The 25,247-nt window shown below is 41.2% G+C and overlaps 1 protein-coding gene across 2 annotated transcripts in view; it reads right to left on the bottom strand.

Moving 5' to 3' along the window:
- Positions 1–1,123: 1,123 nt before the first annotated feature.
- The window catches only part of LOC122558223 (uncharacterized), a 106,540-nt gene continuing 82,416 nt past the window's right edge, over positions 1,124–25,247 (bottom strand). For both annotated transcript variants that reach the window (XM_043706557.2, XM_043706558.2), the window contains 2 exons: positions 3,605–3,818; positions 1,124–1,650 (listed from right to left, as the gene is read on the bottom strand). In XM_043706557.2, coding sequence (XP_043562492.1) covers positions 1,472–1,650; positions 3,605–3,818 — 393 coding nt within the window. In that variant the 3' untranslated portion in view covers positions 1,124–1,471. The remainder of the gene's footprint in view (positions 1,651–3,604; positions 3,819–25,247) is intronic.

The following is a 25,247-nucleotide window of genomic DNA, read 5'->3' as shown; positions in this document are numbered from 1 at the left end:
CGAACTGCTGCAGCCTATGCGGCAAAGATGCACTTTTCCCAAACACTTTAACGTAACTATGTATGAAACACAATGTGCACTTGAGATCTGTGGGAGAAATCCCCTCTCCAATGCAAAGATCACTTATTTCCACCTCCATACCATTAGCTGCTCAAGTCCATCATTTGTTGAAACCCTTATCCACATTTCCATTTCTTCCAGACTGTACTGTTCTAATGCTTTCCTTGCTACCTTCCATGGTCTGTAAACTCAGCCTAGCATGTCCTGATCTATCATTCCTATTCACACTGTCCTATAGTGACTCCTACACTTCCGTTTTAAGTGCTGATCCTGGTGTTTAAGTTATTTCCTTGTCTTCCTAGCCCCACACCCTAACCATCACCTCTGCCAGCCTTTCAAAGCCCCCTCCGACATCTTACCATCCTCCCAAAACTGGCTTCTTGTACATTCTCCTCTTCCTTTTCCCCACCGTTGCCAGTATCCATTCTGCTGCCGAGACTGGAATACAATTTTTCTACCCTTTCTCACTCCAAAACACGGATCATCCAAAGTTTCCATTGCTTCTTTGACTCGGACTTTATTTTTCATTAAAATGTCCCAAGACATTTTTGCAGGTTTATAATATAGGTATTATACAAATGCAAGCTCTTGTTGTTGTGCTATGAAGTATGTTGATGGTACATATCTCATGACTGCTCACCTTATTCAAGCACATAGGGACCCTCTTGAATAAATAGATCCCCATCAACTAGTTTACTTTAATACATAGAATGCAGACCCCATGTTCTTTATCACACAATTACCCCATGTTCTTGTTTCTCAAATCCTCCAGTTTAATAGAACATAAAACAGAACATAAATCTGCATTGGCAACCCATTAGACTCTATTTGATAGATTCTCTTGGGGATATACCATTGATCTGCATCTTGGAATACTCAGTCTCTGTTTACCTCAATGTATTACAAATAAGCCACAGGACTGTACAAATAAAACACCAATGTTTACAGATTTTGAGAGGAAACGTTAGTGGCTGGTACTGATTTATCCAATTCATGAGTATCAGAGGTTCAGATATTCTCATACGGATGAGCTTTCCACAAACTAATCACTCGGGAACCAACCTCCGGGTCTAAAGAATCTGTTTATTAGCAAGTAGAATTATAATGTAAACTCTGAAAATTTTAGGTTAAAGCACTTTACAATCGATGCTCTCCTGCAACTGGATGCAAATATGAATAACGTTTTGGGAGTCCACTTATTTCCTTAGCTTTGTGCTTTTTACCCAAAATGAAGCCTATAAACTTCATTTCACTTTAGCCAAACCCTGCCCACTTCACTGTGATCACCTCTACCGGCAATCTTTCAGGAGCTATATAGCAACAAGCTCAAAAAATAAATCTTGCATGTTGCTCATTCTTGATCCATTCAAGCCAGTGTAATATCTCCACTGCCATGTTCCTCCTCACTGTCTCACTGAAACATGGTGACAGTCAAGCCATTCAGGCGGAAATCCTCCGCAATTTGTTTCGAGTGTCTTATCTTTTCAGAGAGCGCTTCGAAAACATCACTTTGGTCAACTGCTGTTGCAATTTTATAAATAAATTCATCCAACGTCTCCAAGCCTTTCAATCCAAGGTTAACTCCACAACCTGCAAGCAAGCAGAAAGATATATCTGTCTGAATCAAATCAAAGAGCAAAATGGCATCAATTAACAGACAAGTATACGCAACACATGATACTATCCATTAATACAAAACTTGATTATCAAAAGCATGGAGATCAAAACTTCATGTACATTAAAAATATTATTCATCGCATTTGATACAATTAATATAGCGTCTACTTATCCTGTGAAAAGCCTTAATATACTAAACAGATAATTGTTTTTTTTTCAAAGCAGACAGTCATAAATTGGACTCAAACTAGTTTCTTGTGTAAAGGTCCACAAAGAGCAAAGAGATAAAATAACCAAGAGATTTTGCTTTAGTAGGTTTGGACCACAAAACCAGGGCAACTGCCCAAACTCCTGTAAGACATAACGGGATCTTTGGGGATGGGACCTTCGTTTAATGACTTGGCTAAAGATAATGTTTCAAATTTTCATTTTCCGTCACCATCCTAGTGCACTCTAATCATCATGGTAACTCAATCACATTCTCCAGAGCTAAGGGGCTGACTGGTTCATTCTCAGACACTATAGACCTATTTTTTGAGGGGAAGGAAGGAATTCAGGCTTGGAATTCTGAAGGCATGGCTTTCCTGACTGCTTGCAACATTCCAATTCGATTTGGCCCACAGCAGTCCTGCTCATCCAAATACCACAGGCTCAAGGCACCCCTTGCTCATTTTACCTGGGGTCTGGGAAACCCAGTCAAAATGTAGGAACCAGAGAACAATTACTGCACAGTAGGAGCACATTTTGCCCACTGTGTCCATGACAATCCTCTGCATAAACAATTTACTTGGTTCCACTTAGACAGCACCTTCCAAACCCATGACCATTTCCAACTAAAAGGACAAGGACAGCAGATACATGGGATCACCAACGCCTTCAGGTTCCTCTCCAAGCCCCCCACTATCCTGATGTGGAAATACGTTACCATTTCTTCACTGTCTCTGGGTCAAAATCCTAGAATTCCCTCCCTAAAGGCATTGTGGATCCACGTACAGCATGTGGTCTGCAGTGGTTAAAGATGACAGGTCACCAACATCTTCAAAAGGGTAACTAGGCACGGGCAATTAATGTTGACCCGCCAGTGACATTCACATCGCACTACAAAACTCCCTTTTCGGATAATTATCCAATGTATCATTTTACAGGCAGTGTGTTCCACTTTCTAATATGCCACTTAAAATTTTATTCACCTCACCATCACTTTATTCCCAATGAGATCAGTGGTCCTCCAGTTCTCATCTGCTCTGTCACTGTAAGTGTCTCCCTAACCATTAAATGAACATCATCAACAAATGTGCTCACAATGTTCTTTTCTGAGTTGCGTATGTCAGAAAATTAAAAGTAACTATTACACCGGAGATTACCTCAAAACATTTTACTGACTCGACCACTGCTGTGACCAGGCTAGATGTCATACCCCTGCCACAAGTTCAGTTACCCCGTATCTCCATTAAAAGCATTTTGTGGCTTGATTGCAGTAGGTTTGGGAATTTTAAAAAAATCCTTCTCACGGAATCAAACCAGCTAATTCCTGAGGCTTAACTCCTATCACTACTCAGTGCATTCGACACTTGTGATGTTCCTCAGTCTGCCACACCTAAAGTAGGCCAATTTTTTCCCTCCTGTGCATGAGCCTAGTTCACTGTGCATTCACTTGATGTTTGAAATGAAGCTATCAGTAAACATTTATATTTTCTAAAAGTGCAAGGTCACTGGATGAAGACAGGGCCAGTGGAAGGGAGTGAAAGAAAGAAATTGGCTTTGCCTGAGCCAGCTTTAGAAATCTAACTGCATCAGCTGAAGTAGACTAAGCCAATTTGGACTCAGATTGTCTCCAGAATCTTCCAGCTGTGCATTGGCCAGCAGAACTCTAAGGAAAACATAGCAATGCAATGGTCTCCCCCTCACTGTGCAGTTATCTCATTACCTGTATCAAAGTTTAAGACTCTAGCTGCTTCTCCCTCTATGGTGACTGCAACATTGTCTCCTTCGATGTAGGCTGCTGTGACCTTTCTATGTGACAGCATGATCTCGAATAGTCTTCGGCTGCACTGAAGGAGATGGATTGTCAAGTCATTCACCCTGGGCTCTATATCAGTTTTGTACGCATTGAATGATTGATGGAATATATTCTTCATTATCTGCAAGAAGGAAAAGTATATTTTGGTTGTGAGAATTTTCTCTCAGTAGTGTAACTTTCTGAAAGATCTCCAAGTAATAAAGTGAGCCTGTTTTCACTCATATTATACATTTATAAAGCATAATGTTAAAATGGATACCTTGCTTTCAAACAATGAAAAATGGACACTTTACTTTCAAAATAAAATGGAGTTGAGAGGTCAGTTGATCTTTCATTTCCTGGAAATTTTCTTGAAACCACATTGCAGCCTAAAGTTTGTACAATAAATTAAACTGCAAACTAATTTTTGGGGACATCTCATTCAGAAACCATTAAATGTGCAACGCACCCACTTTTGTGGCTAATGATGACCCTTCTCCAAATAATTGAAAAAAATTAATCACAAGGCAGTTTGCAAACTGTCTGGCTTTGGCATGGAATTTCAAAGCTAAAGGGCTTTTTTCATACCCTTTAGGGCAGCACAGTGGTTCAGTAGTTAGCACTGCTGCCTCACAGCGCCAGGGACAGGGGTTCGATTCCAGCCTCTGGTAACTGTCTGGGTGGAGTTTACACATTCTGTCTGTGTCTGCTCTGTCTGTGTCTGCATGGATTTCCTCCCACAATCCAAAGATGTGCAGATTAGGTGAATTGGCCATACTAAATTGTCCCATAGTGTTCAAGGATGTGTAGATTAGGTGCATTAGTCACGGGAAATGTAGAGTAATAGGTTAGGGGAATGGGTCTGGGTGGGTTACTCTCTGGAGTGTCAGTGTGGACCTGTTGGGCCAAATGGCCTGTTTCCACACTGTAGGGATTCTATTCTATGATTCTATCCCAATAATCTACAGATGAGTGGAAGTCAGACTCCAGTTTGTCTTAAGAGTCGAGGCATCAGGAACCACCACAATGATAACAGACCAAAAAAACACAACTTTACAAAAGAAATTAAGATCTGGATTTTCTGACAGCCAGAGAGTATTGACTGGAGTTGTGCTCTGGAACCTTGTGGAATGCCTGATGTAGCACACTTTAAGAGTTTTCCAAGAAATTGAAGATTCCCATGGGAATTCTCATTCCTAAAATTCTCCAAAAGTATCCACTTAAATTGGAGACCCTCCGGAGTCTTGTTGCATTGAATAGTACGCCAGAAAAGGCTTGAAGAATTACTGGCTTGTAAAAGTGGGAGTGATTTGACTTTCCCAGATGCTTCTTTATTCCAAAGGATCTGTTAGATTTAAGGCATAGTCCTGCTCCTGAACCCTTGCACCTTCTTGACCGTGACCTATGAACCCAATCGTCCTTCCTCCAAGCCCCAAGACCAAACTCCACACCCTACTGAAGAAAACATCCCCTCCTGTCCCTGTTGGACCAGACACCTCCCCCACACATTCCAATCTCACCTTAAAAACTCCGTCACATACTGGCACCCTGCCCATACGGGGCTGTAACTTCTCACGTTCAGACTCCCTACAGTGTCCCAGCGCCAACATTTATTCCTCAATCAACACCATGGTTATGGTCATTCACATTTTTCTGTTTCTGGGATGACTCTGTGCGCAACTTGACTGCAGTTACATCAAAGGAAAAAACTGCAAATTACTTTGCTGACTGTAAAGCACTTTGGAATGGCTTTCTGCTTCATGAAGAATTATTCAACAAATTCAAACCTCTCTTCATTCCTGGAAGTTTTCAGAGATTGAAGCTTTTACTTTGCTGCTCTTTGTGATTCAGGAGTGGATGAAAAGTTTCATCTTCAAACCATCACACACACATCTTCAGCCAATAAGCTCTATCTTCACAGCCTTAGCTGGAGTGGTCTGTCAAAAAGCCAATTATTTCAAACAATGTCTAATTTAGAAATTTTACAGAAGCTGATTACTAAGGCTAAGTTTCCACCTACTTGAGTTGTCACTGAACCAATGAACAGTGGTGAAGGTGGTTACTATATAATTACATTGAGCCCTTTGGAGTTCCATATCTAGCATGAGTCAGCAGAGAAAGCAAAGAAGATTGAAAAGCAAACAATTACTCACAACAGCTTGATTCCTTTTGCCACAGTTAGTGGGAGAGAATCAGCTGCTGTGTCCTTGTGAAGCTATTTCAGTCTCTTACTGTCAAGCACAGAAAAATACAAAAACAAGGTCACTTCGTCAAGGCACTGTCGTCATTGCCAATTGCCTGACAAACCAGAGGAGGTGGTCGTACCAGTTGCTCTGACCAAATTTGATAGTTCACAAACACCAAATCAATGGGTTTATAGATTGATGCGAAAGGTGCACATCTACTTCAAGAACTTGGCAGCACATTGCTTGTGCATCATCATGTGTGTAATGTTAGCTGTGGAGGCCCTAATGACAGAAATTCCCTGTTGAAACTTCTCTGCCTTTCTCTCCTTGAAAGTTGCCCTTTTGACTGTAATGACTACAGATAAGACACTGGACAGACCAATCAAATCAAACACCTTCTTATAATCGATTGTAAAAATGAGAACACAGACTGTACTAAACAACACTTACCAAACCCTAGGCAAAACATCCACTGTCGCAGTGGAAATGGATAGCACTTGCTAAATAGTCCTGATAGTATCAGGGCAGGTATAATAAAAACCCTAAGAATATCAGAATCAAGAGGAGTAGGCCATCTGGCCCTTCGAGCCTGCTCCACCATTCAATAAGATCATGGCTGAACTTTTCATGGCCCTGGCTCCATTTACTCACCCTCTCACCATAACCATTAATCCCTTTACTGTTGAAAAAAAATTATCTATTTTAACAATTAAAAAAAAAAAATGAGGAAGCCTCAACTGCTTCACCGGGCAGGGAATTCCACAGATTCACAACCCTCTGGTGAAGAAGTTCCTCCCTATGTCATCTTGTTCTAGTTTCACCTAATCAGTGGAAACATCCTCTCTGCTTCTATCTTATCTATTCCCTCCATAATTTTATAGGTTTCTCGAAGATCCCCCCCCCCCCCACCATCCTTTTAAATTCCAATATCATCCCAGTCTACTCCTCATAAGCCAGCCCTCAACTCAGAACCAACCTAGTGAACCTCCTGTGCACCCCCTCCAGTACCAGTACATCCTTTCTCAAGTAAGGAGACCAAAACTGCACTACGGCGCTTGAAGAAACAAGCTCACCATCACAAGAGCAATTAGAGATGGGCAATAAATGCTGGCCCAGCCACAAACACTGACATCCATGAATGGTAATTAAAAAAAAACATGCTGCTGCTTGAGTTCAGTTATTGTCCAGGAGCAACTGAAGAATAAAAATTTGCTGTGTTAATAGAAGTTCAGAAAGAGAGCCAGAACATTTGTTTTCATTACTATTCCTACCCCTTATGTCCAACAACTACATAAAATACTTCAGCAATAACATTGGCTGAATAACAGCTCACTTATGCAATCATCAGATTAATATTTGCAAACTTGAAAATGAAGCAATTAATCAAATTCTAAAAAGAAACTGAAGATTAATTAGTTTGTAAAATGAAGATATAAATTTTAAATGTACTAATTTCTCTGAAGGGTACATCTTTTATATGCTCACAATGTGCTACTTTAAACCACACTAACAGTCCAAATCCAATGTAACCTCTATGACAGATAGTGAGCAGAAGACTTGGCCGCAATATTGTCCTGGCATCAATGGCAACAGATAGTCAGTACCAACTGAATTTTCATCCTTCCAATAATACCGTACAATTTCTTATTCTCTCATGGTACACTGGTTTGCTGGGTGGGTCTGTTTATTGCTTGTCCCTAACATTTCTTCCCCATCATATTTCTAGAGTCCAGTTGGAAAGGATGTCTATCCCACAAGATAAAGGAGGATAGTGCAGACAAATGGTGTCAGAATAGAAGAGAAGTGGTGAGCTGTAGTCTCATGTCGACCTACAGTGCTTCATAGAATCCCTACACAGTGTGGAAACAGACCACTTGGTCCAACGTCCATATCGACCCTCAGAACAGTATCCTTCCCAGACCCAACCCCAATGGTATTACTTTAAATTTACCTCTGATTAGCATACCTAGCCTACATATCCCTGAATACGATGGGCAATTTACCATGGCCAATTCACCTGACCTGCAAAACTTTGAACTGTGGGAGGAAACTGGAGCACCCAGAGGGGACCCACGCAGACACAGTGAGAATGTGCAAACACCACACAGATAGTCACCCAAGGCTGGAATCAAACCCAGGTCCCTGGTGCTGCTAACCACTGAGCCACCATGCCACCCCATGTGGTTAGCGAGGAGATTCCAGGATTGTCACCAAACACAGAAGGAACGGCAATATATTTTCAAGTACATTCCAATTTGCAGGGTCAGAATATTTAATACAACTGGTTAATCCCCTCGCTACTTATTATGAGGTGGTGGAAGGGATGTGTGACAATCTTATATTGTTGTAGTCTGGAGGTATCTATCATGGTGGCAGAGGTTCACATCGCTGACCAAAAACCTTTTGGGATCTTACTGCCTGCCATTGTCAGGTATTGGAAGAATTCACAGATTAGTACTCAAAATGCTAGATTATGAATGCATCTTCCTTGCCCCTGAAGCCTCGGGGTGAGACTCAACCCTGAACATCCTACTCAGAAATAAAGAATGCTAGCCACACTTGCTAGCCAGCATAAAAAAAAGGATAAGAGTGAAGGGTTCAGCACTAGAGTCGGAAGAAGGGTCAGGATTGGTCAGCCTGATTCAGGCTTACAATCAATGCTGGATGGTCCAGCCATGTTGGGTTCTAGGTATGCCAGCTTAATCACAGCCACCTTGGCTTCAAGGGGCCTACAGGAGAAAGGTTGGTCAGGAATGGTCAACCCGGCTCCCAGACCTACAGTCCACATCGCAAAGACCATCAGTGTGGACATTTGTGAGATATTAGCCAATTCAGAGGCTGAAAATACAAAGGCATTTAAGGGAGACAAGGGAAGATGTGTTGGGTAGGCTAGAGGTTATTAAGGTGGACAAATCCCTCGGTCCGGATGGAATCTATCCCAGGTTGCTGAGGGAGGCGAGAGGGGAAATAGCTGGGATCCTGACAGATATCTTTGTGGCATCCTTAAACACAGGTGAGGTGCCGGAGGACTGGAGGGTTGCTCATGTTGTCCCCCTGTACAAGAAGGGGAGTAGGGATATTCTGGGTAACTGCAGGCCAGTGAGTCCTGACGTTAGTGGTGGGAAAGTTGCTGGAGAAGGTACTGAAGGATAGGATCTATTTATATTTAGAAAAGAAAGGGCTTATCAGTGGTAGGCAACATAGTTTTGTGTGGGGGAGATCATGCCTTACCAAGTTAATAGAGTTCTTTGAGGAAGTGACCAAGTTGATAGATGAAGGAAGGGCTGTAGATGTCATATACATGAACTTGAGTAAGACGTTTGACAAGGTTCCCCATGGTAAACTAATAGAAAAAGTGAAATCACATCGTGTGCAGGGTGTTCTAGCTAGGTGGATAAAGAACTGGTTGAGCAACAGGAGACAGAGAGTAGTAGTTGAAGGGAGTTTCTCGAAATGGAGAAAGGTGACCAGTGGTGTTCCACAGGGATCAGTGCTGGGGCCACTGTTGTTTGAGGTATACATAAATGATTAGATGAGATTCCCTACAGTGTGGAAAGAGGCCCTTCGGCCCAACCAGTCCACACCGACCCTCTGGAGAGTAACCCACCCAGACCCATTTCCCTCTAATGCACTGAGAACTTGGCCAATCCACCTGACCTGCACATCTTTGGACTGTGGAAGGAAACCAGAGCACCCGGAGGAAACACACACAGACACGGGGAGAATGTGTAAACTCCACACAGACAGTCAACCAAGGCTGGAGTCGAACCTGGGACCCTGGTGCTGTGAGGCAGCAGTACTAACCACTGAGCCACCGTGCCGCCCATGATCTGGAAGAGGGCACTGTTGGTATGATCAGCAACTTTGCAGATCACACCAAGATTGGTGGAGTAGCCAAAAGCATAAGAGACTTTCAAAGAATACAGGAGAATATAGATAGACTGGAGAGTTGGGTGGAGAAGTGGCAGATGGAGTTCAATCCAGGCAAATGTGAAGTGATGCATTTTGGGAAGTCTAATTCTACAGCGAATTATACAGTGAACAGCGAAGAGCCTTGGGAAAAGTTGATGGGCAGAACGATCTGGGAATGCAGGTCCATTGTACCCTGAAGGTTGCTGCAGAGGTGGATAGAGTGGTCAAGGAGGCATATGGTATGCTTGCCTTCATTGGATGGGGTATTGAGTATAAGAGCTGGCATGTTAAAATTATACAAGACATTGGTTTGGCCACATTTAGAATACTGTGTACAGTTCTGGTTGCCACATTATCAAAAGGATGTGGACGCTTTGGAGAGGGTGCAGAGAAGGTTTACAAGGATGTTGCCTGGTATGGGAAGGTGCTAGTTATGAAGAGAGGTTGAGTAGGTTAGGTTTGTTTTCATTAGAAAAAAGGAGATTAAGGGGCAACAAAATCATGAAGAGTATAGACAGGGTAGATAGAGATGAGCCTTTTCCCAGGATGAAGGATTCAATAATGAGAGGTCACGCTTTCAAGGTGAGAGGTGAAAAGTTTAAGGGGGATACATGCGGCAAGTACTTTACACAGAGGGTGGTGGGTGTCTGGAACGCGTTGCCAGCAGAGGTGGTAGAGGCAGGCACGGTAGATTCATTTAAGATGCGTCTGGACAGATGCATGAGAAGATGGGGAGCAGAGGGATACAGATGCTTAGGACAGTAGATCTGGAGGTCCGAAGGGCCTGTTCTTGGGCTGTAAATTTTCTTTGTTCTTTGTTCAAATCCAAGGGTTTTGGGTCTGAATGGAGATAGATTTGGGCAGAAAAGAAAGTGAGGCTTTGCAGCTGATTTTTTGTTAAAGGCGTATTTTTTAAAACCAATCATGGTGACTTGGTGTGTTTTTGGTGGGACCAAAAGTCAAGATGTGGAGGAATTTACACTGCACAAGCCAGTCAAGGTGTTGCATCATTTATGCCAGCTCAGAGGTTTTGTATCAGGTGGCTTACTTTCATAAACAATAACTTTGTAGCTGAGCCAAAAAACTCTGACTGCGCACTTTTATTAATTACAAAACAAAATCGAAAACTCCCAAGAGCCGCTCTAAGTGGGTAATGGGAACAGAAAGCACTTTCACCACCGTTTTTCCAGTATGTAATGTACATAACTTTAATGCACATAACAACTTAGTCTATGCATGCCTCTGGGGCAGCCGCTCAGCAGTGAACAATGCTGCCTCACAGCGCCAGATACCCAGATTAGATTCCACTCTTGGGTGACTGTGTGGAGTTTGCAAGTACTCCCAATGTCTGCATGGGCTTCCACTCGGTGCTCTGGTTTCCTCCCACAGTCCTAAAAATTTGCAGATGGCCATGGTAAATGTCAGGTTATGGAGACAGTATAGGGGTCTGGGTGGACTCCCTTTCAGAGGACTGGGCAGACTCTTTCTGCACTGAAGGGAATCCACTAGACTCTGGAGCAGAGAATTCCAAGGAGTCTTCAGGATCTGCATGAACAAATTTTCCCTTACTTTGTGACTGTGTTCCTTGGTTCTAGGTAATATCTCCCATTTTACTGAACGGGATGGAGCTATATTAGTCAGGGTGGTACGCTACTTGGCATGGAATTTGATGGTGACGGTTTTCCCATGTGTCTGCTGCTCTCACCCATATAAGTGGTAGAGGTTGTGGATTTGGAACATGCTGAAGTGGGGTGGCAAATCCCTGCTGTGTGTCCGACAAGTGGTAGGCATTGCAGCCACAATGCCCTCAGCATGGAGGGAGATAATGTTTAAAGTAAGATGTCTCACCAAACACACTAGTAAACACTGCAGTAATGAGCAGTAGAGAAGAGTTTAGCTAAGCAATATGTAAAAGAAAGATTTCACAGCAATTTAGAAGACCAATCTTTTGAGAAATAGCTTAGTGACATTACCAATACGTCACTATTAATTCCGATGTCCCGGCATTTGACTTGAGGACAATGGTTCAAAACTCACCATGGCAACTGGTGAAATTTAAAGTCAATAAACAAACATCTGGAATTGAAAGCGAGTCTCAGTGATGGTGAAGTGTCATAAAGTGTCACTGAGTATCATAAAACCTTGTCTGGTTCACTAATCTCCTTTAGAGAAGGAAATCTGCCATTCTTACCTAGTCTGGCCTACATGTGACTCTTGATCCACAGATTTGGTTACCACTTAAATGTCCTCTGAAATGGCCTAGAAGTCAGTCAGTTCATGGGCAATAAGAGATAGGGAAAACCCAGATCCCATCAAACGAATAAGGAAAACAAACCTCTAATTCCACCTCTAGCTTGAGGTTGGTTAACTGCCAGTTCTGGTTTTGTCCTCATAACTGACATGCTGTGTTAAATTTTTTTTATCCAAAGCAATTCACTCCCTGATATAAATTCACAAGGTCAAATGGTAAGTAATTGGAGAATCTCTTCAGCTCTACCGATTCATCCAGTTTCACGTGAGTGTGTGTCCTGCATTCGTAATTCCAAAATATAAATACATCAAGATTTTTCTCTTAATACTCCTTGAAGTAACAATGTAGCTTCAGCACTGGCAGATTGCTAGTAATGAATTATTCTGCACTACAAAGGAAACTCACCATTATAATCAAACTGCCTACAGTCTGCACTATGTTCCATTTGTTCATCAGCTTTTCAATACATTAGAGTATTTATAAAGAAAGTTTATTTCGTACAATGGTGTCATTTTCTTAATCAACTTGCTTCCTTGTGAACTCAGGCACACTGAACACATTTGACTTTAAGCACCAGATTTTTTACTTCTACAGTCTACATGAACTGTTAGCATGAAAATTGATAAAATGTCACATTGGAGCTTATCAGTTAGAAAGGAGTAAGAAATTTCAATTTTGTACATAACGTAGATATTTAATTGGAAGTGGAATATTTTACACACTTTTCTAAATACAATCAAAAACATGTGATTGATAATATTAAATTTCTTGCTATTTTTCAAGGAGAGGCATGCACTCTGAAGAACTTAACATGACTGGCACAAAATTTTCTATATCCAAGCTATCCAGAGATGATATTAGTGTTTCTGTGAAGCAACTCTATTTACAAAGCTTAAAAATGTCTATTCCATGCTTTTTGCCAAAGCTTCCAGCTCTTTCAGAATTATTATTTCACCATTGCACCCCAGCAGGGGTGAGGTTTGCTTCAATCACACTGAATAAATTGAGAGCAACTGTGTCACTTATTCTAAGTAGCGATTCCTTAATAATGTAAAGGCGAGAAGCAACAGGGCCCAACTACTTTACAAAATCAATTACACACAGACAAGCCCTTAATCATTGAACCATGAACAAATAACTTTCAGGTTCTTTTATAACCATAGATTATCTCAAAACACTTCATGCCTAATGAGATTTGGTGTATTGAAAATTAAAATCTATATTTTGTTCACTTAAAGCTTTCATGTACATGTACCAGCAGAGAGACTCTGCAACACCAAGAGAAAAACAAGATAGCCATTGTACTCACATGCAATTAGAAATTCTGTCCGTGTCAGGTTATTTTGGTCCCATGAACATCACGAGAAAATTTCTGACATTGACAAATGCATACATGTAACATGTGTGACAGCTAACTTCCAAACAGCAATGTCCCACAGACAACGATGCACAGAATAATTAGATAATTTGTACAACTAATCCAGTGTTGTCATTTTTGTTCAGAGATAAATATTGGATTAAATTATCTACAGTGTGGAAACTCAGCCCAACAAGACAACACTGACCCTGTGAAGAGTAACCCACCCAGACCCGTTTCCCTCTGACTAATGCACCTAATACTATGGACAATCTACATGGTCAATTTACCTAACCTGCCTATCTTTGGACTGTGAGAGGAGACCAGAGCACCCAGAGGAAACCCACGCAGACACGGGGAGTATGTGTAGATTCCACACAGGCAGTCGCCTGAGGCTGGAATTGAATCCGAGTCCCTGGTGCTGTCAGGCAGCAGTGCTAACCATCGATTAAGAAGCACTCCCTTGCTGTTCTGCAAAAAAAGGGTCATATTGCACAAGCAACTCAGAGCTAGTTGGGAGTCTCAGTAATACATCTTGTACAGAAAACAAATGGATTTGGTTTAAATTCTCCTGACAAGGATTTGGCCACATTTGGAGAAGAAAATGCTCACTGGAGGTTTGATTGAGTGTCCAAAGTTATCGGGGACTGGGACAGATTACATAAAAAAAGCTTTCCATTGGTCGAAGAATTGCAAACTGGAGGGCACACAGTTAATGCAGTTGGCAAACGCAGCAATGGTGACGTTTTCATGTAGGGAATGGTCAGGATCTGGAATCCATTGCCTGGAAGGTATAGCAGAGACAGATTTAACAGCAGGAATTGGGTTATCATCAGAAAGAAAAGAAAATTGCAGGGATACAGAGAGGAGGTGTGGAACTGACACAAAGTGATTTGCTTTGTCAGAGGGCTGGCACAAACATAATGGGTTGAAAGGTCTCCTTCTGTGCTTTAAATTTTGCAATTGCAAGTGTTCACTCTTTGGCAAACATGCTGTTCCCTAGTTTATATTTTCATCTTTGAGGCACCAACTCACCTGTACACACCCAAATAGAATTAAAATTCTTGCAGGATTTTCATATTTTCAACACCATGCAAACTGCACACTTAGAATTCATGGACTTCAACTTGACACGGTCACCGTGACCAAGTCAATATTTGTGTTTTTTCTTTTGCAGATCAAACAAAAAACTCGAGGCAACATCATAAATATGATACAGTGTGGAATGCGGCCATTTGGGCAACTGTGCTTTCTCCACAACAGATAGATAAAGACTGCCACCTTACTAACATGAAAATAGGTCACTACTTGCTCCCTGCACATTATAGGTGTTTAGTTAGGTAAAGGAAAAAGTCAATTTGTCTATCACAGGATTGTAAACTTTAATTGCACAGAGTAATCAAAGTCAGGTTCAGCTGACACGCATTGCCTAAAGTAACTCCGATTGCAACATCATATTTAGATTGGAAAGCAAATGTTTACGAGAGGCAGAGCTGGAGAGACAGAGGAGGAGGATTAGGAGAAGAGGATGGGGGAAAAGAGGAAGGGAGAAGGAATATGCATTTGAGACTTAACTGTAACACTATTCAACCTGGATATTCCCTCTTAAATGATTAAGACTCTCTGTTCAATATTTGTACAGAGAAAGTGTTTCACTGCAAATGAGCTCCACCAGCCGTAATGCTCCTTATCTTAGAATGAACCAAGAAAGATACAGGAGACTACTTAAAATGTTCAAAATCCCTCAATGCAAATGGGTTAAGCTATGGCTTCCTGATACATCTTGTGCATGTGTAATTTCAAATCCAAGCGTAACAATATTTCTACACTGGGGTGATTTGACACTCCTCCGATATCAATATGGAACTTTCGAAAACACAAATGGGGACGCAATGTATGATAAACACAGATAAAGAGTAAGCACATGTACTGTTAAACTAGAGAAAGATTTAGGAATGATAAGATAACTCTGACTCCATACAGTAACTAAAGACAATAGCTCATGACATGAATTGTGCTCTAAAATGACAGAGTGAATAAGCATAGACTGAATTGGGACAAAGGCTTCAAACAATAAACATAGTTTTATTTACTCTATACTGCACACTGCTTGACCGTTAAAGTATAGATAAAATGATTAGCTTACAACTTGCTTTCTCTCAAAACAGAAACCATTAAACATCGGTAACTTACTACAGCCTCAGATAAACTGGCCTTGCCTTGGTGTGGAACTTGTGAAAGCCTTGTTGGTCCTGATGCGATTTTTTTTAAAAAGAGAATTATTATTCGCGTTCTTTGAGATGAAGCCTCTGCCTGCCAAATACTGGAAAGGTAGAGGATATAAACAAATCAAATCTGTCCAACTTTGATATCACTCAAATGCTATCATGGAAAGCAAATTGAAGGTCTATTTTATAATGAGTGACCGGATTTTCTTGCTTGTCTGGCCATTACCCTGAGTAAACTGAACAGAATGAGACTCAGAATGGCAACATGTGCAACAATATTGAGTGGACTGCCTCTGATAAAAAGTCTAATTAAGTTCAGAATTGCTGCTCCTGGTCTCATTCCCCTTTTTCCAACTAATTCAAAATTACATTGAGTAAGTACTTGAAGGACCTTGTAGGAACACTGAGGTAGGCCATTCAGTCCCTTTAACCTGTTCCAACATTAAATAAATTTGTATTTGATCTCCTTCCAGATTCTATATATCCGCCTGGCCTGTAAATCCTTTCTACCTATCAAAACATTAATTGAGATGTAATAAATAATTATTTATACTGACATAATATTATTGCCAGAAAAGAAGTGATGGGGATGGGGGGGGGGGGGGCGCAATTCATTAGCAACTATACTCTGATTTGTCCAAGTGCTGTCATGTGCAAATCACTGGTGAATGCTCATCTGTGGAGGTTTGCTACAATTCAATAAAGTTGCCTCCAAAGGGTAAAAGCTATTCCCCCATTCTTTTACTTAATTGAAAATGGTGCAACAAGAGGCCCTCTTGTAGCACTGTAGTAGTGTCCTTACCACTGAACCAGGAGTCCTGTGTACACGCCCCAATTGTTCCAGAGGTTTGTAATAACATCTCCGAACAGGTGAAAAAATAGGTGAAAAAAAAATTCAATTTCTAACCATGTTCTGTTTGCAAGAGATTGCAAGAGTTTATCATCAGAACAGAATAAACTTTACCAAGTGTGAGTAAGTCACTTTCTGAACCAAGCAGATTAATCTTAAACTGGCTGTTTTTGCAATTCTTCACACACTCTGATTGTTCTACAGTTGTGTCCAAGAACAGAATTACATCTAATGTGGTACATTATCTGCTGATTTTTCCAAGATATTCTGCCCACCATTTAAATGAATACTGTGGAGCATGAATTTCAGTGCCAGTGTGACACTGTACATCATAATGACTGATTGATCATATTAAATGCATTGTTCCTGTGGCTCCGAGTATCAGGCAGAATACAGTTGACCAGCTTGTGTTATCAACAGCAGCCAAGAGGATAAAATTGTCTGAAAGCCCAGAAACACATTACACTGTTGAAACAGTTGGGGCACAGGGAAAATATTGCTTGATTGATAGCTGCAATTCACTCATTTCTGCTGTCAACTGTACATTGCTGTTAACACAAGATAGAGAGGTTTCAAGTACTTGAAGTTTCTGCTATTGATACTTTCAAGTGCCTGGATGATTGATACTCCTGTCTGACTGTAAGAAGCGGATTTTTTTTAAAAAGTGGAAGCAATAAATGAATGACTGTTTTTCACATCTCTTTTTCTTAGATTCTACAGTAATTGGCATAGAAACACCATAGCTTGGTGTAGATTGTGTGAGGGGCCTTAGGTAGTTAAATGGGTGGGCGGGGGGGGGGGGGGGGAATAGCTAGTCATGGTGGGCATGTTGTGGGAGTGGCATGAAGTGGCAGGAATGGGGAGTACATGAGCTGCTGTTTAGGTGGGGGCGAGTGAGTGGCAAGAGCTGTAAGGCTTTACATTTTTCATTGTGACTGGGACAAACTCCAAGCCCTGAGATAGGCCTCTTAAACAACACACATTGGTAGCAAAACCCTTGTTGCTGCCTGATCGCTTTCTGGAGTCAGCTGACCTCATAACTGTAGCTCACACCCACACCATTCTCCACATTGAAAATTCCATCTTTGCAGGAATTTCTCCCAAGGACGGGTGGATCAAGTTGGGAATATTCTCAACTGCCTCACTTCACTTTGAGGATAAGAATACACCCATACAGCAGAAAAAGGAGGCCACTTGGCCAGTTGTGACTGTTCTGGATCCAGAGGAGTTACAGGTAGTCCAACACTCCCACTTTTTAGCCAAACTAAGGACCTACCAACTTCTGAATAAAATTATAAGTGGAATCAACTTGCACCAACTTTTCAGAGTAAGCATTCCAGATTTCAACCCGAAACACGAAGCACTCTCATTTCCCCACTAGACTGATTTGATCTAATGATTTTGATTCCAGGACCCCATGTTACTGATTGCATCCCCAGAGGAAATATTCCCCCTCTTGCAAATCTCTCATCAACTTGAGAATCTTTAGTCAATCATCTCTTAGTCTTATATGCTCGGAGGTGAATTTTTCTAATATAACCCTTTGCATTTTTGCTCTATTCCAGTATTTGTAAAGCAAAGTAATCCACATGCTTTTATAAACAACCTACCTAGTTAATTTTAAGGATGTATTGGGGAAAACCACTGCAAACCATCATCCAGTCTGAAAATTAACATTTACTCTAACCCTATACTTCCTCTCTGAGTCAATATTAATACTGTAATTTTCCCCTTAGCTCTGCGTGAAACTATCAAACTCCTGGGAGACACTTTGCTGAGTGCTTTTCAGAAGTCATTTAATGCTAAGGTCCTAGGGTGTGTTGCTGAACAAAGAGACCTTGGAGTGCAGGTTCATAGCTCCTTGAAAGTGGAGTCGCAGGTAGATAGGATAGTGAAGAAGGCGTTTTGTATGCTTTCTTTTATTGGTCAGAGTATAGAGTACAGGAGTTGGGAGGTCATGTTGCGGCTGTACAGGACATTGGTTAGGTCACTCGTGGAATATTGCGTGCAATTCTGATCTCCTTCCTATCGGAAAGATGTTGTGAAACTTGAAAGGGTTCAGAAACGATTTACAAGGATGTTGCCAGGGTTGCAGGATTTGAGCTACAGGGAGAGACTGAACAGGCTGGGGCTGTGTTCCCTGGAGCGTCGGAGGCTGAGGGGTGATCTTATAGAGGTTTACAAAATTATGAGGGGCATGGATAGGATAAATAGACAGAGTCTTTTCCCTGGGGTCGGGGAGTCCAGAACTAGAGGGCATAGATTTAGCTTGAGAGGGGAAAGATATGAAAGAGACCTAAGGGACAACGTTTTCACGCAGAAGGTGGTACGTGTATGGAGTGAGCTGCCAGAGGAAGTGGTGGAGGCTGGTACAATTGCAACATTTAAGAGGCATTTGGATGGGTATATGAATGGGAAGGGTTTGGAGGGATATGGGCCGTGTGCTGGCAGGTGGGACTAGATTGGGTTGGGATATCTGGTCAGCATGGACAGGTTGGACCGAAGGGTCTGTTTCCATGCTGTACATCTCTATGATTCTATGATAAGTCATAAAATACTTGGAGAATTAACTTTCCAACAGTAGTACGAGAATGAAAATGTTAATGGTGATTATATGCATAATGGAGAAACTGACAACACTCCCATGCTACTGAGACACGCAGGAGACAGGAATGAAGGAACTGTACGAGAGAACAGTCATCACTATTCTATTCATTTGAAAGTAAATAGAGTGTTAGTGGAATCCCCATTATAAAAACAAGATACTGCAAATGGTGAACATCTGACACAGGCATAGAATACTGGAGAACTTTAGCACAGTCTGGCATCATCTGTGATGAGAGAAAAAGGTTTAATCTTTTGAGTCTGGTAGGAGTTTTCTTCATAAATGAAGAGGTTCTGAAAAAGACTCATACTTGAAATTTCAATTTTGTTTGTCTTTTCAGATGCTGTCAGACCTGCTGAATTTCTGCAACATCCTGTTTTTGTAACAGTCTCTCTTCGATAAGGTGAGGACAGGGACCCAGCAGACTCGGAGTAAGGACAGTGCAGCTACGTAGAGTACCACAACACCTGACACACAGACCTCATTGTCAGCAGGATCCATTAGGACAGAGCAGCACAGGCTTAAAGCCGGAAAGCAGCATGTATCTTACAAGCAAACGTGGCACATTAAACAGCTCATGACACTGTTTGACATCAAAGTGTGATTTCCTGATGATAATAAAATGCTGAAAATTTACACGTCCACAGAGATATACACAAGGTCACATGCTGAAAGAAGGTAAAGGGTGATCAAGGCTCTGTCAGACATTTAGATTGGAATTATCGCATCAGGATGAAAATAGAACTTAAGAGACTCAACAAAGTAGGTATTGAAAAGATGTTTCTTTTAATGCAGGAGAGCAGAGTAGTGGTTATAATTATAAAAAGTAATCAGAAATAAATCTAAGGGGGAATTTAGAAGAAACAGCTTTATACGGAGAACGTTTCAAATGTAGAAACTGTTCTGACCTCGAGTAGTTGAGATGAACAGTATGGAGGAAATCAAAGGAAGACTATATAAGTACAAGAAAGTAACAAAAGGTTTAACGTAGACAGGTAGATTGAGGTGAAGTAAGGTAGGAGGAGACACATGGGGAACAAACATCAGCTGGTTCAAATGTCTGGTTTTGAAGCAAAAGTGTTGTAGGTATGTTTTTGACATCATGGAGAAATAAGTTAAGCTTGTGTTAAGATTGGAATATTCTTACATAGAGTCTGGATCTTGCAATTAAATAGACAAATTTTAATTCATGAAGGAGAGACCAAGTCAAAGCTAACTGCATAATAAATAATGAAAATCTTTTTGCTCTTTGTCCATACCTTCTGCATCTGATTCAGCAATGGAGAAACAGATCAAATTAAAATTCTATAAAATTGGAGGAGATAGTGAAAAAATATTCTACTTAACTTGCATCAAGTTTCAGAAGGCAATAGAAATAGATTCTAAAATATTTCCATCTGCACAGTGAATTCTGTGAATGGGCAGTTTCCTGATAAAGAGGGCAGCACATACTCAGGTGTGTCTAAGAGAACAGGTATTTAACTGTAAATATTTAGCCGTAACTGTTTCTTGCAATGGCCTGCAGTCATGCCAGGAGATCACTCAGGGGTGAAGAAATTAGAGTTGCTTGTTCAACTACATCCCCAGGAATTCTTTACTAAATGAAGCATTTATGATTTGTCCTTCACGGAGTCAGGTGATTCAACTGGTGTCTGTACATCATCCTTAAATAAAGGAGTCCATAAGTATTTGTTGAGATTCATTAGGACCAGAAAATTAATTTAAATAGAAGTGGAAATGTCATGATCAGAGAAAACTCCTGAATGCATTTCATCAAAGCATCTTTAATGAACAGATCTTGTACTGAAAGGCACTAAAATATTTTGTAACTTTCCACGCCAGTAGCTCTATCCATCTGCCTTCATTTTGAGATATTTTGGACCATGCATTGGTTGCTTCCTGCTCATCCCAGACTGACAATATTCACTGGAATTCAGAAGAATACTGTGGGCACAGCGGAGGAGATCTCATAGTAACCTGTTAAATTCTATCCGAACTAGACACAGCCAACACAGGGAGGATATTCCCAATGATCAAGGAGTCCAGAAACAGGGTTCTAAGAATTTGGCGTAGGTCCTTTAGGTTCTCCCAGAGTGGCAAACTTGTGGAATTCAGTACCACAGTCATGGCCAAATCGTTGAATGCTTTCAAGGAGGAGTTATGTAAAGTTCTTGGGGTTAAAGGGATTAAAGGGTATGGGTGAAATAACTCCACAAAGGTTGTTATCCCGTCACCAAGTCACTATTTATTTACATGTGGATAGCAGTTGAGGCTGGTCCGGCCTCTCAGAGTGAACAGAACTTCTGACACTCTTATTTACAGCTGCCAGTCAGGGCTCTCTGATTAGAACAAATTAACAGCCTCAGTCAGGAGAACTCTTTCTATGAGGTCCACCTGGCTGACCTCACCACAATTACTACAATGGGATGAAAGTGGGAATAGGGCACGGAGATGGATGATCAGCCATGATCATATTGAATGATGGGGCAGGCTTGAAGGGCCAAATGGCCTAAAGCTGTTCCTATTCTCTATGGTTTGAGAGTCATGACAGGATAATTTATACCCTGACTTCACTGATTGTTCACTCAGAGATCAGATGACCTTTGTACAGGTGAGGGGGTCAAAAAGTGTGGCGCTTGTCTCTGATCTTCGGCATCTGCAGTCCACACTTTCTCCTAGCCTCGGTACAGTTGGGCCCAGGCGAGATTTGGACCTCCCAATCCACAATGCTGGTGATTCAGCACAGGAAGCACGTTATTGCCTTTTTATTGGCTTTGGTGACTTCAGATTAGTAAAATTACCGCGTGCACACACAAACACTACAAGCTGCTTGTTTCCGTTTGAGTGATTAGCCATGCAGATGAAGGGCTTTTGCCCAAAACGTCGATTTTACTGCTCCTCGGATGCTGCCTGAACTGCTGTGCTCTTCCAGCACCACTAATCCAGAATCTGTTTTCCAGCATCTGCAGTCATTGCTTTTACCATGCAGATCACTACTCCACTGCTGACAAGCACGTAGTGGGAGAAAGGTCTGTGCCTAGCACAACGAACGTCAATCACGGAGGCCCTGGAAGAGAATGCTGGGAACACAGCCAGTATGGGGCCACAATACATACATTCAAAAATCAAGGCCAGTGGTTAATTTGTTGAATTTACTTCACAACACGAAACTCTGAACACTCCCAACAAGAGACCGAGACCAGGGTTTTGGAGACATTAATCAAATGAAAGATCAGTCAACATTTCTCTTCTACAGGCAAACGCAACATTCACCATGTCATTGGCCGAATTATTGAAATCTTCAACCTTCACAAGCTGTAGTACTTCCTGAAAATTGAGCGTTGCATAGTAACTAGGTAACTGGTCACAGACCAATTTGTAACTGGTATGTCAATAATCTAATGTTGAATAGGTTGGAAGATATCATTATTGACAAATGAATAGCAAATTTGTCAAGCTGGAAGTATAAAAATAAGCTGCATTTACTTTTTGTGTGCATCGGCGAGTTAAATGAAATGAAAAGGAACCAGTCTTTAATCAATTCATTATGCATTAACGTCACATTAGTTTAACAGTGTGAGATGAAATTAAAATTAGGCAGGCAGCCAACAAAAGCTAAGTTGCAGCTGCAATGTTTATTAAACTAAAAGCAGATATTGTGTTAACTCCTGTCAGTCACTCACTATTAATGCAACGGCCCTCAAGAGCTAAAGATTATTCAAAATTCGACATAAGCATGCTACGACACCAAACATCAAGCTGCCTATGACAGTGAGTGCAGTCATTCGATTTCCTTCTCCCAAGCAGGGAAAGTGGGCAAAGTGAATTGTTTTAGCCTTTTAAACATTTGCTTTGTGATGGTGAAACAGTTACTTAATTTGATGGCACCCCATTGCTTAAAGCGCGCTAGAACATTTTAGAAGAGAATGAACCCTAGGTCGAGCAGAAGATAATGTGCATGATCAAAGAAACAGACCTTTTGAAAACAGGAAAGAAATCTAGCAAGATGGAACAGATGTCGAAGAGGGGATGAACTCGCAGCTACTAATGGTGCTGTAGAATGAACACTGTTTAAACTATGATTCAGCGGAGCAGTGGTTGAGGCAGAATGTGGAGTTATTTCAAGACAAAGATCTTGAAGCTGAATCACTACAAAATAAAAGTAATCGAGAATGCAGCTGAAGGTTGTGTAAGAGAGAGCTCAGAATGTGAAGCTTTGCATTAATCATTGAATTGATAGAGTAGATTACATAAGCCTAAAGCTTCTGGTGAGAGGTCATCCATTTGAATCATCCTAGTTCGCGATTATCTTGACCTGCATTTTATGCTCATGATTTCAATGGGAGATAAATCAAACCTAGAGGTGACACAAGTATTCATTAGAAATTTGGTTAGGGAGAATTCCTGATGAAGAGCTTATGCTCAAAACTTTGATTCTCCTGCTCCTTGGATGCTGCCTGGCAGGCTGTGCTTTTCCAGCGCCACACTCTGACTCTGATCTCCAACATCTGCAGTCCTCACTTTCTCCTGGTTGGAGACATTGTATTGGAATTCAGATATGGAATTATGGCTGTCTTGGCGAATAGTCTTTTTGTCACAAATTTAATCAACTTACCACTGTCATCCAGTGAACTAGAGATCAAGTAACCTTCCATTGCTACTTACATTTTTCTGAGAGTTGAACAAAGCCAATTCAAGTAGTATCTCTACTATATATTCTTCATTTGGGAGCTGAGGGCTCTGAGGAGCTGGTACAAAAGATCGAATTGAGGTCTGGGTAGGCCAACCACAATCTTAACAGAGAGAAAGAAGAACGAAGCACTGTGGAAGCTTTAAATCTGAGACAAAAACAGAAATTGCGGGAGAAACATAGGCTGCATCTGCAGAGAAAAAAAAGTTAACATTTCAAGTCCAATGACCCTACATCAGAATGAACCCTTCTTCTTAAGTAAATGTTAACTCTTTTTCTTTTTCCTGATGTGCTAAGTTTCTCCAACAGTTTCAGTTTTTGTTTCAGCCATGATCTTGTTGAATGGCAAGGCAGGCCTGAGGGGCAGTATGGCCAACACCTGCTCCTATCTCTTATGTTCTGTCATAAGGCTGTGACTGTGCTCTACTCAGTCGCATCTTATTTAGATTGCAAGTTCGGGTTAAATAACTGATAGCGCAGCTTTACTAGAGCAAAGACCTGATTTTGACATATTAAGATTTTATTTTAAAGAGGTGAATCACCTGGCTCATCATAGCAAGGAGATTGATTACTTGTGAAATGATAATTCGGATATTTAATCTGAATTTTGCAATAGCAATGAAAGATGACCTCTGTAACTGTGCATTCCACTCCAACAGTACTCCACAGTTATAAAGAAGCTCTCACTTTATCAGAGTGTTAGGAATCTTTGGAAACAGAGAAACACAGAAAATAGCTGGAGTAGGCTATTCAGCCCTTTGAGCCTGTATCAACACACAATACGATCATGGCTGATCAGGCAGTCTCAGTATTCCACTCCCACTTTCTCTCTATACCCCTTGGTCCCTTTAGCTGCAAGGACCATGTCCAGCTCCTTCTTGAATATATCTAACAAACTGGTCCCTACAACTTTCTGTGGGAGACAGTTCCAAAGGTTCACAACTCTGAGCAAAGAAATTCTTCTTCATCACAATCCTGAATGGTTTACCCCTTATTCTTAGATTGTGACCCCTAATTCTGGACTTGCCCCAACATCGGGAACATTAGTCCCATATCTAGCTTGTCCAGTCCCATCAGGAGTTTACATGTTTCTATGAGATCCCTCTCTCATTCTGCTAAATTCCATTGAGTACAAACCCAGTTGGTCCAGTCTTTCTTCATATATCAGCCCTGCCATCCCAGGAATCAGTCTGGTGAACATTCTCAGATGCAGACAGTGAATGGATTCAACATGGAGACTGTCTTGTTTTTAGATTCCTCTACAACAATGCCCTTCCACATTTCTAATCAGCTCCAGCCCAACAAAGCTTGGAGATGTCTGTATTCCTCCAATTCTGGTTTTAAGCATCCCAAATTTTAAATTATACATAATTGGCTGGCACTTAGGTAAGAAATGCCCTCTCCAAACATCCCTTCCTTCCTTTAAAATTAATAGTTGAATTTGCCATGTTGAGCAATCTGCCCAAAATCTCCTGATGTGACTCAGCATCAG

This window comes from Chiloscyllium plagiosum, unplaced genomic scaffold (genome assembly GCF_037043375.1).
Source record: "Chiloscyllium plagiosum isolate Xiang-an unplaced genomic scaffold, Cpla_swu_hap1 HiC_scaffold_17, whole genome shotgun sequence".
NCBI lineage: Eukaryota > Metazoa > Chordata > Chondrichthyes > Orectolobiformes > Hemiscylliidae > Chiloscyllium > Chiloscyllium plagiosum.
Note: the sequence above shows the minus strand (reverse complement) of the source record. Positions and strands in the feature narration are given on the sequence as shown.